Source organism: Onychomys torridus, chromosome 22, assembly GCF_903995425.1.
Source record: "Onychomys torridus chromosome 22, mOncTor1.1, whole genome shotgun sequence".
NCBI classification, from domain to species: domain Eukaryota; kingdom Metazoa; phylum Chordata; class Mammalia; order Rodentia; family Cricetidae; genus Onychomys; species Onychomys torridus.
In genome coordinates this window covers 9074643-9092366 of record NC_050464.1, presented here as the reverse complement: position 1 = coordinate 9092366, position 17724 = coordinate 9074643, and the positions used below count along the sequence as shown (strand labels likewise).

The 17724-nt window shown below is 46.9% G+C and overlaps 2 protein-coding genes across 2 annotated transcripts in view; both read right to left on the bottom strand.

Moving 5' to 3' along the window:
- The window catches only part of Radil (Rap associating with DIL domain), a 59878-nt gene that overhangs the window by 30319 nt on the left and 11835 nt on the right, over positions 1 to 17724 (bottom strand). The window lies entirely within an intron of this gene.
- On the bottom strand, positions 10848 to 14888 carry Papolb (poly(A) polymerase beta). Its single transcript, XM_036171860.1, is given in 2 exon segments — positions 10848 to 12769; positions 12771 to 14888. Coding segments are annotated over 2 exon segments (1920 nt in total). The 5' UTR covers positions 14643 to 14888; the 3' UTR covers positions 10848 to 12721.

Here is a 17724-nt window from a genome sequence, read left to right as displayed (position 1 = left end):
TTGGTAACTGTAGAGTTCCTAGAAGACACCAAGACAAAGGCCCAAGGGTCTCTGACACTCTAGGTGTCAAAGCTGGAAAATGAGCCTTGCCGAGGACTGAGGTCCCAGCACCCAAGGCCAGTTCAGGAACCGTAAGACCAGCTGATGTTGCCCTCTCCAGCCTGTGGAAGTAAAGGAAGTGTCTGGACTTCTGACGCTGTATCCTGAGCATCCAGAGCATCAACCTGTGGGGTCAAAACCCTTGACCACACTGAACAGGAGAAAGTGACTGGATGAGGTGGTACAAATGGCTCATGTCACTAGATAATGTCTGAAGTGTTCAAACTCAAGAAATGGCAGGACTATACTTGGGGCTGAGGACACAGCTCAGGCAGCAAAGGGCTTGCCTTGCAGGAACAGGAGCTGAGTTCAATTTCCAGAACTCAAATAGAAAGTGCTGGCCCAGAAAGTGCATGCATGAAATCCCTACAGTGGGAAGGCTGAGACAGGCCGATCCTCCAGGCTCACTGGCCAGCCAGCGCAGCTGGTAAGGTGCAGGCAGGGAGAGACCTTGTCTCAAAACAAACCAACAAAAAGGCAGAGGGCACCCGAGGAACAACACCAGAGGCTGTCCTCTGACCTCCACGTGTACACACAAACATGCACTACCCAAACACACACACACACACACACACACACACACACACACACACACACACACAACTAGCTCACAGCTGAATGTCATGGCCTCTGGGGAGAGCAGACTGGGAAGAAGGGAGGGTTGGCAAGGAGCCGGGATTCTGTTTTCACTTTGTCTTGAGAGGCAATGAGAAAACACTCCTTTAACTCTACACCTCTGACTGGAGAGGTGGGCTCTGACACAATACACCTTTCGACATACTGAAAGGAATCGTGAGTTCTCGCTGGCAGCATCTACTCTGGTTCCCAGGTATACTCTCCCGCCTCTGAAACTGGGAAGCATTCCATGTTTACCATGAGCTTGGCAGTGGTTGTGATTCACCAGCTCATCTGGTGTTCCCGAGACCGATCTGAACACAGCAGTCATGTGTGGATATGGGAAGGCAAGCAGAGATTCTGATCGCTCATTCCCAGAACCTGTACCTATAGACTGGGAGAAAGCTCAAGTGATCAGGGGAACACAGAAATCCCACACTTCCATCAGCCTTAGGATACAGAGGATGGCATCCGGGACGCTACCTAGGATCTCAGTGGTGGAGCTCCTGCCTGGAATCTCCCAGTGAGGGGTGATGTGGGCGTGGCTCACTAGCTAAGCACCTGTGAGTTAAAGGCTAGCATGTGTTCAGTGGCAGAGCAACTGCAAGTCCTGGGAGAGTCATCCCAGGTAATTAACACACACCACACACACACACACACACACACACACACACACACACACACATCCTTGGACTCCAAATTTGACTTTTACACACCAGTCTGTGTAGGATCAGAACTATCTAACACAGAGTAAAACCCATGTGGAAACCCTTGTTTAGATTCAGTAGATTTCTTTTTATTCTCACCCCCTTACTCTGTAACTCAGACTGGTTTAGGGCTCACTATGCAGCCCCAGTTGGCTGTGAACAATAACAACGAAAAAAGAGTCACATGTGTCATGTGGGGTGTGTGGGGGGGGAGGGAGGGAGAGAGAGAGGGGGCACTCAGCAGTATCCTGAGAGGGTCCACATCTCTGCCGAGGTCACTCCTGAGTCATGGAGCTCAGGAGAGGAGGCTTTGCTAATAAATCTTAACTTATCTCACCTACTGACAGATCTTCAAATGTGGACCAGGGGTCTGGTCCTCGCCACATGTGTTCCTTCTGATCTGATCTTTAGCTGGTCGCAGGAGAGAAATCGGGGAGATCCATTCAGAAGGGGAGGGAAGGGTGGAAAGAGAGAGGATGCAGAAAGACAGTTTTCAGTCCATGACTAGAGATGGACAGAGGCCTCCAACCAGCAGGAAGGCAAGGACCCCATCAACACCTGTACTTGACCTGGCCCTGTGTGACTTGGGTGGAACAGGGATGACTGTGCCCAGACTCCACCAAGAGAAGAGCATATAGTCTCAAGCTGGTATTTTTGCCATCAAGAACAATCACAGGCATGTTAGTTAGTATGCCGAAACCACGTGCAGCTGTAACAAGTACCCCACATGCAGGGGTGCTGAAAGTCGGGCAGACGTGAGAAGCCTGAGGAATGAAAAGAAAAGGCCTGGCCTGCCTCGCAGGCAGTCACTGGAGATGGGACAGTGAAGAGGTTGTTGCTGGTAGCTCTGAGAACAGGAGAAGCAAGCAGACCTCGGAAATGGAGACCAATGGGACTGCCAGTAAAGGCTGGGGGTGCGGGGTGAGGGGGTGCAACTGGAAACTGGAGGAAGCGGTCCCTCACATGTCCAGGCTGGGGCTCATGGAGCTGAGTCCTGAGGGCTTGTGGCAGAGAGAATGTTCGAGGCTCTAGGTTTAATCCCCAGCACAAAGGAAGAGAAAGGGATACAGAGGAGGAAATGAGAAGGGGCAGGGGAGGAGAGGAGGCAGGGGAAGGGAAGGAAGGAGAGGGGCTAAGAAAAGGGAAGGATGAGAAGAGGAGAGAACGGAAGAAGGGGAAAGAAGGGAAGAGGAGCAGAAGGAGGGAGGAAATGGAAAAGGAAGGAGGGGAGCACAGGAAAGAGGAAGAGGAAGGAGGGAGGACAGTAAAGAGGAAGAAGAAGGAGGGAGGACAGGAGAGAGGAAGAGGAAGGACAGGAAAGAGGAAGAGGAAGGACAGGAAAGAGGAAGAGGAAGGAGGGAGGAAAGGAAAGAGGAAGAGGAAGGAGGGAGGACAGGGAAGAGGAAGGAGGGAGGAAAGGAAAGAGGAAGAGGAAGGAGGGAGGACAGGAAAGAGGAAGAGGAAGGAGGGAAGAAAGGAAAGAGGAAGAGGAAGGAGGGAGGACAGGAAAGAGGAAGGAGGGAGGACAGGAAAGAGAAAGAAGGAGGACAGGAAAGAGGAAGAGGAAGGAGGGGAGGAAAGGAAAGAGGAAGAGGAAGGAGGGAGGACAGGAAAGAGGAAGAGGAAGGAGGGAGGAAAGGAAAGAGGAAGAGGAAGGAGGGGAGGAAAGGAAAGAGGAAGAGGGAGGGGAGGAAAGGAAAGAGGAAGAGGAAGGAGGGAGGAAAGGAAAGAGGAAGGAGGGGAGAACAGGAAAGAGGAAAACAAGGGAAAGGAAAGGGTCGAGAAGAGAAGGGGAGGGAAGGGAAGAGGAGCAGAGGGGAGGGGAGGAGGAAGGCATAGAAGAGGAGGGAGGAAAGGGGGAAGGGAAGAGAGCCCATGTGTGTAAAGTGGAATTTGTTAGTGGTGACCCAAGTGTACAGCCCAGGAACTTTCTAGTGTGCAAGGTGTCATCTGGTTTCTGCCTGCTGCTTACAGTGGGGGAAAAGAGTGATGCCAGGTGGTGGTGATGCACGCCTTTAATCCCAGCACTCAGGAGGCAAAGGTGGGCTAATCTCTGAGTTCGAGGCCAGCCCGGTCTACAGTGTGAGTTCTAGAACAGCCATGGTTACAGAGAGAAGTCCTGTCTCAAAAAAGAAAACAAACGAATGAATGAACAAAAGAAAAGAAGAGAAAAGAAAGAAAAAGAAATTGACAGTTCTGGGAATTAAGAAAACAGCCAGGACAGGATGACTTGGAAAGTGCTAGAACACCTCACCCAGAAGACAAAATGAGAAGATGACTGCCCCAGATGTGGCCTGGAGGCAAAGCCCAGTGAGGGTGTGGACAGGACATTCCTGTACTGAAACTGGAGGAAGAGACAAGGCCAAATGCATTGGTGGGGGTGCAGCTTGGTGCTGGAGCAGGCACAAGGCCCTGGGTTCCACCTCCATCCAACACGAAGAAACAAGAAACCATTTCACCACTCTCCAGCCTGGGCTGGAGACACAGCTCCACAGTCAAGAGCCCTGGCTGCTCTTGGAGAGAACCTGGCTGGATTCAGTTCTCAGCACCCACAGCAGGTGGCTCCCAACTGCCTGTTACTCCAGCTCTAGGGGATCTGACACCTTCCTCTGACTTCAGTGGGCACCAGGCACTCCTGTAGTGCACATACATGCAGGCAAAACATCAATATATATAAAATAAGAACAAATAAATCTTAAAAAAAATAAAGTCCTCACACTTCAGAGTACTCAACCTCACAGGAGACTCTTTCAAGGGATGAAGGGATTTCCCACAGATTTTCTCAGGCCAGAAGACCTCAAGAAAACTTAAGAGCACTGTCTGATTGCAGAGGCTAAAAACAGAAGGAATGGACTCAGAAATGTCTGTGGGCGTGGCTTTAGTGCAGTGCAGTGAATTCCCAGGAAATCCCTTGCAGCCCACAGGCTCTTGACAGGAAGATTCTATGGGTAGAGACAGCCAGGACCGAACAGGACCGAGGGTACGCAAGGAACAGAACCTGAGGGGACACTGGTTGACAAACACGTTGTCACCAAAAAGGACAGGTGTCCCAGAACAGACCAGAGGACCCAGCAGGTGGCATTAGGAGTGGGGGAGAGGGGCGTCAAGAGGTTATCCCCAGGCCTGGAAACTTCACCCAAGAACCACGGCTGGAGTTTGGAGTTTATCTAGCTAGATTTGAAAATCACTTGGGACCAGTGACCCTGTTCCACCTCTCAGCTGCCCCTTGCTGACCCTGTCACTTGTGCCTGTCTTCTGTCACTGCAGGCTGGGGGTGTTGGGCAGGCAGTTTGGGGTAAAAACTGTGCCAAAGGGACTGGAGAATTTGCTGCTCTTCTGAAGGACCCAGGTTCCACAGTCATGACTAGTAATTCCAGGGGTTCCGATGCCCTCTTCTGGCCCCCTCAGGCAACTGCACTCATGTACGTATATACACACACACACACACACACACACACACACACACAAATGCACACACGCATGCACGCATGTAAAAATCTTTAAAATAATTGCTCCCTAAGAATTACACTTTAAGGGACGAACATGGAGGCATACACCTTTAATGCCAGCACTCAGGAGGCAGAGACAGGAGGATCTGTGTGAGTTCAAGGCCAGCCTAGTCTACATAATAAGATCCAGGGCATCCAGGGCTATAGAGACCCTGTCTCAATAAACAAAGAATTGCACTTTATGGATTTTACCCACTGTCCTCAGCCATACCTTGTTTAATTTATTAAGATGATTAGATTTGGGTCATAAACTGATGACTCTGGATGACCTCTGAGGTAAGGTGAATGCACAAGCATGTAAAACACAGGTCTGGATCACTAGGGTCCAGGGTTGGATTATGGTGACCCAATGACCCAACACCTGAATATAAGTGAGACCTGTGAAGATGATGTCATTCCAAAATCCTGGTCAGTCATATGGCAAAAGATATTTCTTTAGTTATAAATACATTGGATGGGCTGGTGAGATGGGTCAGTAAGTAAGGGGACCTGCTACCAAGCCTGACGATGTGAGTTCAATTCCCTGAGCCCACAGAGTGGAAGGAGAGAGTTGGCTAGAGTTGTTCTCTAACCTCCACATGTGCTATGTCACATACAGAGCAATAAATGCTCATTAGTTCACACTAGGTTCACTCAAACAGAAATTATCTAAGTGATAATTACCACAAGAAAACACATGAGCCTGTGTATGTACTCGTGTGTGTGTGTGTGTGTGTGTGTGTGTGTGTGTGTGTGTGTGAAGGACAGAGGTCAGTATCAGTATCTTCCCCAGTTGCTCTCTTTATTTTTGAAACATGGTTTCTCATTAAACCCAGGGCTCACTAATCCAGCTAGACTGCTAGCCAGTGAGCCCAAGGATCCTCCTGAATGCTGGAGTTCTAGACACATGTTGCCAACACATGGCTTTTACATGGGTGCTGGGGGTCTGCACAGCAAACACTTTATACACTCATCCCCCTCCACAGTCCCTACATGAGCCTTTCAAAAACAGAAAGCTGAATCTTCAGAGAATAAGGGGGAACTGATATGGCCTACAGGCCTGGAAGATGCTGGGCCCTTTGGAATGCTGTATTTAAGATGCTCTTGGACTTCAAACTTGTGTGCTGTGACACAGAGACGATGTCATGGCTTTTCAGCATTCTTTCCTTCCTCTCCCTAACAACATAACCCCTGTGCCACTGGGGACACCATTTTTCTGTGTCTACTGCAGACAGGCTAGCCACGTGTAAGTTCCAAATGATGAGGGATGAGGGTGCTCTTGCTGGGATACGCTCCATAGAAGGAGGGGACACCAGAGTGGAGACAGTGATGGTTAAGCTTTGTGGCCAAATGGATTTGGAGCCACCTAGGAGACACACTTCTGAGTCTGTGAAGGAGATTCCTAAGATGTTTAACTGAGGAGGGAAGAGCCTACCTTGAATAAGGGAAACACTACTCCTGGCCTGGTGAGAGAGAGAGAGAGAGAGAGAGAGAGAGAGAGAGAGAGAGAGAGAGGGAGGGAGAGAGAGAAGAAGAAGGAGGAGGAGGAGGAGGAGGAGGAGGAGGAGGAGGAGGAGGGGAGAGCAAGCCAAGGACCAGCACTCATCTCTCTGCTTCCTGACTGAATAAAATGTGACCTGCTGCCTCATATTCCCACTGCCACAATTAGGTCCTCTTTCACTGACATGCCTTCCCTGCCATGAAGGACTGTCCCTGCAATTTCTGAGCCCAATTTCTTCCTTAAGTTGCTATGACTATTAGTTTTGTCTACTTTACACAATCCAGACTCCCCTCTGACCATGGCTGTGGTGGTGGTATGGGGGTGGCTCTTGACTGCATTCATTGAGGTGCCCACTTGGGGGATTCTGGACTGTATAAGAGTGGATCAAGTGGGCTAGTGAGATGGCTCAGTGGGTAGAGGCACTTGCCGCACAAGCCGTGAGTCATTCTGCCACCATGAAATACCAGCTATGACACACTTGTATCCCCTGAACCCTAAGCAAGAAGAAATCCTCCCTCAAGTTACTTGTTTTTAAAAACGTTTAAAAGATGTCTTGTTGTGATTTATATATGTGTGTATCTGTGAACACCTGTGTAGGTAACCCTAGGAGGCTAGAAGGCATTGGATTCCCTTGATCTGGACTTACAAGTGGTTGTGAATCAGCTGTGTGGGTGCTAGGAACAGAATCCAGGTCCTCTGAAAGGAGGCATTCTTAACCCATGATCCACCTCTTCAACCCCTTCAGTTACTTCTTGCCAGAACTCAGGTCTTCCAGAACTCGGGTCCTCCAGAAGAGCAGGAAGCATTCTTAACTCACAAGCTACCTCTCCAGCCCCTTAAGTTACTTCTTGGTTTCTGATCATGTCAATGTGAAAATAGCTACTACATGAAGAAAATATTTGGCCTTTCCCCCCAAATCACCCGTCCTCGACAACCCTGAAGAGGAAAGGTGTGAACCAGTGAAGTGGGGCAAGCAGGTGGAAATAGCCAGGGCTCTGGGGATCAGGGGAGCCATCCTACCAGTCCTGAATGTAGCATTCAGTATGTGAAAAGAACCAGACCTGTATCAACTCCAGTGATCCCAGGCCAACAGCAACTCTTAGCTGATCTCCAAGGTATTGCATTTCTAACATAAAACATTCCACACACAAGGGGATGTTCACAACTTGTTTTAAAAATTAAAAAAAAAAGATTTAAAAAAAAGAACACTGTTGCACCTACCACCCAACATAAACACGGCCACTGCAATCTGCTGCTCTCCCACCTCTCCCCACCAAAGGTAAACAGCTCGAGACTTACTGCCATTTTTAATTTAACTAATCCCTGTGATGGTCACTGTTGTCAACTTAATAGAATCCAGAATCACCCGGGAGATGGCCCCGGACATGATGGAGGATTATCTTGTGCAAAGTGAAGTGGGAAGACCTGCCCTCCATGGGTAGCACCATTCCCTAGCTGAGATCTTGGACTGCACAGAGGCAGAGAGGGAGCTGAGCAGTTCCCATTCGCAGTGTATTTGCCTGCCTCCTGCTCCTGCCACCACGCCTTCCTTTTGAACCTGAAGCCAGAATACGCCTTTTCTCCCTTGGATTGTTCTTGTAAGGTATTTTATCCCAGCAAGCGGAAAGAAATGAACACAATGGCTTTTGACTTCGGTCTGTTTTGAGACAGGGTCTGGCTAAGGTGTCCAGCCTTGCCTGCAGCTTGCTACATAGACCAAGCTGGCTTTGAGCCTGGAATCTTCTGCTTCTTGAGTGCTGGGATTCCAGGGAAGAACCAAGGCACCAGTCATGTTACAGTTATAACTGAGTTATACTGCTTTACACTGTATTTCAACCTTCCATTAATCACATCACACTTCACGTATTTGGGGAGGATTTCCTTTCTTCCTCAGCATGACTATCCATCTTCATCTTCAGGGGTGCATGAAGCCATGGCTTGTTTGACATCACTGATCTAGGATTCTTACTTGGAGAAAGTGGTACTCCCTAGCCCTCCCCCCACTGACAGTTATGTGCTTTTTTTTTTTTTTTTCATTTTTTTATTAAGAAAATTTCTATTCACTTTACATACCAACCACAGATACCCCCCTTCCCACTCCCCATCCCCACATTTTCCAAATCAAGGTCTCCCATGGGGAGTCAGCAGAGCCTGGTACAACTCAGCTGAGGCAGGTCCAAGCCCCCTCCCCCCACCAAGGCTGTGCAAGGTGTCACACCCTAGGCACTGGGCTCCAAAAAGCCCGCCCAATGTGCACTGTGCGTTGTTTCTAACTTTGGGTTATCACCTAGCCACAGTGCACTTGTCTTCTGGTTCCTCAGACAAGAGTCTCTTGGACTTTCCAGACCATGCCATTTAAAGGGAAGTACTGTTTTTACACAGCACACTGCTGGTGACTAGAGTGGGTGTAGAGTCCTCAATGCAATGGACTGATCACCAAGATGAAGCATTATCGGTACCCAGTGTGATGCAGAGATCTGAGAGTGAAGAAACAGAAGTGGAACCCCGTGTGTGGGCCTGCAGTGAAATGCCCACGCTATTGTTTATCATAGCTGTTTCTTGAGGTGGCTTCACTATGTAGCCCAGGCTGGCCTTGAACCCTGGATCCTCCTATCTCCACCTTAAGTGCTGGGATCAGAGGTGTACACCATTACACCTGGCTTTAACTTTTTTGTTTGTTTGTTTGTGTGTATCTGTGGGGTGAATGGAGAGAGAGAGAGAGAGAGAGAGAGAGAGAGAGAGAGGTGTATGTGTGAATGTGGACACACATGTACCAGTTAGAATACGGATATAGAGGTCAAGTTTCAGGAGTCTGTTCTCTGCTTCCACAATGGGTTCCAGGGATCGAACTAGTCACCAGGCTTTAACAGCAAGTACCTTTACCTTCTGAGCCATCTTGCCGGCCCTGGCTAATTACTGATTTCTAACTTATAATGCTATAGTTTTATGTTAATACTTGCCCTGGCTAATTACTGATTTCTAACTTATAATGCTAGAGTTTTATGTTAATACTTAGAAATAGGTTGATCCTGACTTTCTGACTTATCCTGGGCTTTTACACATGCCTAGTAGTTATCCGAGAACGCTGTGCATTTGACAGTTGTTGAACAGAGGAGTCTGATAAATGTCCATGGGATTATCGTGGCCAACCTGCTGGGGGTAGGGATGTGATAAATCCATCCCAAGCCATCTGCTGCTGTATTAGCTGTCTCCTGGCTCTACAGGGCAGAGTTAAGTGGTTGTGACAGAGACCATACGGCTTCCCAAAGCTGGAACTATTCACTAGTCAGCCCTTCCTAGAAAAGTTCAGCAACCATGACACTAGGCGGCCCACAGGCTTGGTGTTAATGAAACGCTGATGTTCAATGTTGTGTGACCAGGACATACTTTGAAATCTGTTCATTTTTGCTTTACTATTTTCTGTTGGAGCTAAGTGATCTGGGACAAGTATGTCATAAAGCACCCCACTTTCCTTGCATGGTTTCTCCTATCATTGATTTGGGGCCCTCTTGTCTCTGTCACCATGCCACCTTCTCCCTTGCATTTCATGTTTGCATGTTTCCATGTCCTCACATTTTGAGTATGTGTCTTCAATCTCAGCAGTGGCGCCCCCCCGCCCCATACTGTCAATCTCCACTTTGCTGCAGTTCCTCCCTCTGCATCCTCCCCTTCCTGCCTGCCCAACCCATACTGTCAATCTCCACTTATGCTACCCTGACTCCTCCTCGTCCTCCACAACAATATCCATTTATGCAGTCTATGCCCCACCCCAAACCTTCATCCTCCTCCTCCAGATCTCATTAAACAGAGACTGGTCACCAACTCCCAAGCTCCAATCATCTTCCACCTCAGCATCCCAAGGCTGTGGTTACAGCTATGGCATCACCATGCCTTACTTCCCGTCTTCCTTTTTAAAGTCTTTTCTGAGTTGACGTTTGAACCCTTTGTGTGTCCTCCACAGGGACTACATCCTGAGCTTTCTAAGACTTCATAAGGTTGGAAAAGCCACTAGCTCCACCACCTCCTTCAGAACAATGAAGAAGTTCTGGGCCCGGGGATGCAGCTCAATGGTAGAGCGTGCAACAAGGCCTTGGGTTCCATCTCCAGACCATAAAAAACTAAAAATAAAAAAGAACATCTGAATTCTTATATCAGACTTAAACATTTGGCCAGTTTTAGTTCGAGGTTGTTTGGCATTTATTTTTATTGTGTTTGTAATGGAGAGAAATACATTATCTGCTTTCAAAATAGTGCTCGAAAATACAAGGAGTACAGATACCACGTAACAGCAAACTCCAGGCAGGATACACTACGCACATCACATGAAAAAATAGTCTGGTATTCACGTAATAAAAACTAGACTTCAGAAATCCCAAGTTTCCAGCTTGGTTAAAAAAAAAAAAAACAGATATAGTTACACAAAACATTTAATAAACAAAATTTTCCAATGTGTAAACAAAATGAGGAGACTAAATTTGTGCCTGGCAGTCTCAACCAGACACTGTGGCTATTTGAAATGCAGAAGCCATGTGCTTTTCACCTAACCTATCGTGCAGGTGCAAGGGCAAGGTGAACTTGCACAGGGCGAAGGTGGGACAGAGATCCGGTATTCCAGGTATTCGAAAGTTTCAGTTAGTTACTGCATAGCTTAAAAGGAAAAATACTGTATTCCAACACTGAAAATTAATCTAGGACAGAAGAGGGTAAACAATTTTGGTTTGACATGGGAGAAAATGGGCAGAACAGAAAGGACCAGAGTCTTAGAGGGATGGGAAGGGATAACCTACTGTTTGCTGTGTCTGGATTAAGGAAGACTAAGCTATCATTCAACAACAGCCATTGGCCCTCATGGTCCTTACAGATGGGGATTCTGCTGCTTTATTGAAAAGCAGCTTTTTCACTTAATGTATCCCTAATATTTGATAAGAGAATAGAAAGCTGACTAGATGTCAAGTGCTTCGTGGAAATTATTTTGTATGACTGTACACACAAAATCTGATAAATTCTGGTACTGCATTAAAAAAAAATAAAACATGGCTTAAAGTTTTGGGAGTAAAATGCCTTTTTGACTACATATTTAAAGTTGGAAACTAGTTTTCTTCCAAAGCAGATATTCTGTGACACAGAAAATCTCACATCTGTGCTTATCAAGAAACTGAGATCAGCAATGTGTTTTGCAGACACAACACTGACCCAAATTTTCCTGAGAAATTAGCCATGGAGTCAGATCTGGTGTTTTTGCCACATGGCCACAGAACTTTTGGATTCACATCATGGTTTGGACATTAACATTATGGTTTTTAAGAAACAGCATGTGTGCATGCTTGATGCAGAGAAGAGGATGAAGGCAAAAGGTTTTTGTTTGAGGTCAGATGATTAAGGACAAAAGAATGTGGACTCAGAAAATACCTAGTCGCTGATTATACATTCTCCCAAACAACTCTTCAGATAATACCCATATACCATTTCTTGATCTTGTCCCACGGGAAGCAAATACTTAGTAATTACGGTTGTGATGTCAAATAAACGCCCTAGGAGTTGACGTTCCATTTTAAAAGGTGCAGCCGCCCCTGAGGACTGAGACACATTACTACAAAATAGCATGCAACCTAAGATTAGCAAAGAACCTTTTCAGGAGAAAACCATGAAAATTCACCAAAGTGGAAAGTCAAAAATTAGTTCTAATCCTAATGGAAAAATTAAAAATCCCATAAAGTGCATCACTAAAATGAGGGGTTCTGATAGTTTATATTGCAAGTTTCCCAACAATGGATCAAACATAAATCCAATACTAATGTCTGTCATGGGTAGAAATGAATACAGCTGGAAGGGATTTTTCTCTTTTCAAATAGCAGTCCTTTGAAATAATAACTGGTAGTGACATGTTAATAATCTGAGGCGTGAGTATAAGTACTTCTGGTTTTGAATGCTAATCTGGACTTCAAGATTAGGCCAGTAAAGAAAGTTACCAATCGAGTATGAATCTATTCTGAGTCATATCTGGACTGGTTCCCTCATTTTCCTTTAACATCTGAAAGCAACAGGATGAATTTGCAAGAATTTGTGTGAGGGCCTTTGAGGTGGTTTCTATCCATTCAATCTGTTTTATTGAACTCTCGATAAAAGGAATAGGATCTCTAGGAAAAACAGGGAGAGCGGGCTTCTCTGTTCCCAGGTGGTTCCTGAGAGGCCAACACAGAAGCTGCTGTCTGAGTAGTTGGTGGCTGAGCTGCACTTGTCTGTCTGGTTTCTTCCCTTCTGTTGGATGTCTCGTTCCTTTCTTCTCATCGGTGAGAATATCTTCTAGACTCCTAGTATAGGATTGGGTATGTTTGTTGCTGTATTTCCTGAAGGTCTAGATGGATGGCTTACCAGATGTGTTGAAGAAACCACTCTGGTCATTGTAGGTTTAGGTGGTGGAGAAATGGTAGGTTGTGAGGGCATTTGAGGAATGCTTTCACTCAGGGCAATCCCTGAGCTTTCTATGGGATTCACATGCTGCAAGGAAACTTCAGGAAACTGTATGTTGGTCACTGATGCTGTCATAACAGCCAGAACAGGACTGTTTCTGCCCTGAGGGTTTACAGTCAGTGGGCCTGTCTTCATAGTGCCAGTAGGTAAAGGTGCAGACATTCTGTTTTTACTGTCCACAGACAAGAGAAGGCTGCTGTCATTCACAGCTGTCAATCTTACACCTTCTGTTAAATGTGTTTCCTTTTTCTGAAGAACATGATTTGGAAGTAGTTGATGAAGTTCTTTTCTTCTTAAATGCATTGCAGCAATTTTCATATCCATCTCAAACATCTTGCTATTTATTGCTTGTCTGTAAACTGTATCTGTGAAAGACTGAATATCATAGGTGAGATCAATACTGAGAATTTCAGAATTTTCTGGCTTCTTCAACACTAACCCAATCACCCACATGGTACGAAACTCTTCCTTGTCAACATTTTCTTTTGGTGCCGGAAATGACTGGGGATTCACATGTGCCAGAGTAATGAATTCATTCTTTTCCAGGCTCCCTACCAGGATTCGGATCTTTGATTCCACCAAGCCCACCCACTCTAAATGTTGTTTCTCTGTTGGTGCACTTGCCAGAAGTACAATATAATGCTTGTATTTTTGAAAAAAGCTTGGAGCTTCAAAAAGTTTGGACCATTCTGCCTTATTTAGCAAAATTTCATGTGTGATAGCAAGCCCTTGCTTAAACTCTTCAATCATGACCATCCTGGTGGAAACAGACACATTGTATGTAGAGTTCTGCTGTGGGTATGCCGGTGTAATTATAGGCATAAGATGGTACCTGTCACTGGGATTCACTCTTGGGTCCCACACAGGCAAGTTAAGATTTCGTTCTTCTGGTTCTTTTAACAACACTGGATTTGGCCATTCCCACTCAGAAAATACCAAGAAAAATTTACGTACTAGAGTGGATGCTATTGCATTTGGATAAAGCTGGCAAGTTCTTGCTACTAGCATAGCCCAGGAAACACCTCCAAGGAAACCCAATATATTGGAATAGATATTGTGGCATTTGGCCCATAATTTGATGGCTCTCAGTGTTAACCTGAAGCTGTCAATGTTTGGTACCAGATGTAAAATTTCATCAGTTACCCGGCAACCATTAAGGCTTCTTATACACCTAATATCTAAATTTTTAAGCAGACTATCATCTCGTAGGTCCAAATCTTCCGGAATAGTCTGCAATGCTAATCTTGCAAACAAAATATCAATCTCTATCCCATCAAAACAGAGTTTGATAACCGGCACAAAGGCCTCTTCAACAGCTCTCAAATCTTTTACTTCCTCCTGTAGTTTCAATTTGTCATAAAAGGAGGAGAAAAAGTCATTTCGATCCACGTGTCTTGGTGCAACACACAACGCATCGATATCGGCACCTTTCGTGTGTACTCCTAGTCGATAAGAGCCAAACGTAAAAATTTTCCCCCCAACATTCTCGATTACAGCTTGTGGAAGATTCCTGCTTTCACTGATTTCTCGGATCCATTCCTTCACCAGATTATTTAATTTCTGCAAAATTAAAATCCTGCGCTGCAGTTCCTCTTCCTCTTCAAACACCCCGAAGGGCTGGAGGGTCTCAATCAGCTTCTGGGTGAGTTCGAGGTCTGTGTCCTTCGGGGGGGCCAGGCTGATGGGGGACGATATGCCGTACTGCTTCGGGGCGGGAGCCGGCTGTTGTGCTCCTTGGGTGGTCACCGCAAATGGCATCATCTCTAGCTCCCGCGCCGCCAGGGCACCTGCCCCGCCACCGCGACCTCGGCGGCCTCTGCTCGGCTCATGATCCGAAGGCGCGAGGGGGCGGGCTCCTGCCGGCCGGCCCGGTCGGCCCCCGCTCCGCTCCGAGCCCGCCGCCTCAAGCGCTTCCCCTGGTACCCTACCGGGCCAACATGGCGCCGGGACCCTCAGCGGTCGCGTTCCAGAACCGACGGCACTCGCACGCGCCTGCGCACCGGCCGCTGCCGCTGCGGCTCTCACGAGATTGGAGGGAATTCTCGCGCTGGAGGACTTCCGGAAGAGCCGCGCAGGCCCAGTTCCGCCCGGTAGTGAGAGCCACTTTTTAAGTAGAAGGCATGATCCTGTATCCTCAAACAGGTTCCAGAGGATGCTCCAGCTAGTGGCAGTGGCGCTCTCACCAGGCCCTGGTGTCAGTTTCCTAGGCTCCTGCTGAGAAGTTCCTATTAAGCAACAAACTATGGCCCTTTCTTCTACCAGCCACACTCAAATCTATCCTCAGTGTCCCGCGGTTTGGAAACTGCTGTGTATGCAAGATAAACCTGCTGCTCTTACAAGGGCACGCTGGGATTTCTGCATAAGAGTAGAAGTCCTTTTCATTTCATGGCCTCCAGAAGATTCCCACGCCTATGCTTGGAATATGTTCTTCTTAACATTCTCTTCATTTAGATACACGATAAACCTCCCCGTTCTCCCTGTCCCCGGATCTGTGCTTGCTTGTTCCTGAGTGATGCAAGAGTCTCACTCCAGTTGCATGCAGTCTTCAGGGTAAGCACTACTTTAGGAAAGGCCTGTTTGTTTCTTTTTTGGGTGCTGGGGATGAAACTTAGGGCCTTGCACTCTACCGTTAAGCAGAGCCCCGGCTGAAGTCTTTTTTAAAATACTTACCTTTTTGTTACTCGAAGCATTATTGTTCCAGTTTCACTCCTGTTACTGACAAAAAACAACTTAGAGGTAAAGGTAAAGGTAATCTGGTTTACAATTCCAGGTTACAGTCAGTTACAGAGAAGGCGAGGAACACTAGCCACATCGCATTCACAGCCAAGAACAGTGAGAACAAATGCATCCATGCTTGCTTGCTGGCATCCATCTTTCTCCTGTTTATACAGTCCAGGACCCCTTGCTTTGGGATAGTGATGCCCACAATAGGCTGGATCTTCCTCTATCAACGAACAGTCCCCTACAAACACACCCGCAAGCCAAACAGATCTAGATATTTCCTCATTAAGACTCTATTTCCAAGGCTGGAGACATGGCTCAGAGGGAGAGGAAGAGCCACTGCTGTGTGGCTTTTCCAGGGTATCAGACTGGTTCCCAGCTCAAAATCACGTATGACTCAGTACCTCTGGCCTCTGGGCACCTGCACACACATTGCATTCACATATTAGAAACTAGTAAAAGGACATTTTTTTTTAAAGAATAGGACTTACTTTCTAGTTGATTCTAGGTTATGTCAAGTTGACAGTTAAATCTAATCAGCACAATTATCTTGTTCTTTTAAAAAATCTATCTCTATTTTTGGAGGTGATACTGTTTTCGTGTTTTCTTTCTACCACTTCTTCAAATATGGTGAGCAAGCTTTAGTATCATATAGCCAGTAATGCTCCTGAGAATCCTCAGCAGCTGTTACTACAGGCAGCTGACATGGGTGCTCAATCCTCTAGAAGAAAACCATGTGCTTTTAGCCATTGGGCCATTGCTCCAGCCCCAAGCTTAAGTTTTTTAGTTGTCCAAACTGACAAATGTCTCTCTCCCAGGGAAATTATAGTTTCACAATCATTTAAGATCCTGTGTAGGGTCACTCTCTGCTACACAGTGAATTTAAAGACAGCTGGATTACATGAGACCCTCTGAAAACAATGTCTGATTAACAGAAGAATGGGGCTGGAGCCATGGCTCAACTGGCTGCTCTTCCAGAGGGCCAGGGTTCAATTTCCAGCATCCACATGGCATCTCACAACTGTCTGTAACTCCAGTTCTATATGATCCGACACTCTCACACAGACATATATGCAGGCAAAACACCATAAAAAAAGAAAAAATAGGGGTTTGGACTTTAGCTCAGTGGACTCAGTCCTCAGCTCCAGAGGGGGGAAAAACAACCACAAAAGTATTTCAGAAGCAAATGACCACAGGAGGTGGCTCTTGGGGACAGGCCACAGGGCACAACTAGCATGTGAAAGATGCAGTGGCTTCACTGTGCATGAGCCTGGATGTTCCCAAGCTGCTACCTGTCCTTAAGTGACAAAGTTCATGACAAAAGACAGACTCAGAGCCAAGCATTCTGTGACAACCTTGGCCACCTCCAAGAGGGGAGTGTCTTGTGTCCTGGCCACACTTGAGTAGAGTATGTCGTTAACTTCCCATTCTCCACCAGAAAATGCCCAACCTAGAATCTTGGGTACAGAAAGCTGAGACCCACAGAGATCCTCTCTCCTCCAACGTCAGTGCGTGAATGCGTGCATGCGTGCACGGGCTCACACACAAGCACGCACACAGCATATGCATCTGCGTTCAAGCACCTGTGCACGTGTGTGGAGGCCAGAGTTTGACATCTGCTGTGTTCAGTTGTTCCCCACTTTATTTTTTGAGACAAAGTTTCTTACTGAACCTGGAACTAGCTCTGCCTCATCTAGACTGGCTCACCAGTGTGGGATCCTCCTGTCTCCATCTTCCAGCACTGGAATTATGGCACATGCCACTATATGCAGCTTTTTACATAGCTGCTGGGGATCCCCAAACTCCTCCCACACATTTCATTGATGCTAATAAATGCCAGGCACCACAGCAGACATTTAATGGGCTGCTCTTTGGTCACTAGTCCAGTGTCTGCTATCATGGTGTCTCTAGCCTTGAATCTCAATGGTCCTAAAACCCCTCCATGCTTGCCTTTTTAGGGAGAAGACACTCAAAGCAAAAAAAAGGGCATCCTGCCTTGGAAGAATCGCATCTAAGGCTGAGCAGGAAGAGGTCCAGGACAAACAGTAGTTCCACACAACCCCCATCCTAAAGATACTGAGTTCCCAAGGCCTCCGGCCCTCAAAGCAGCCTGGGCCACAAA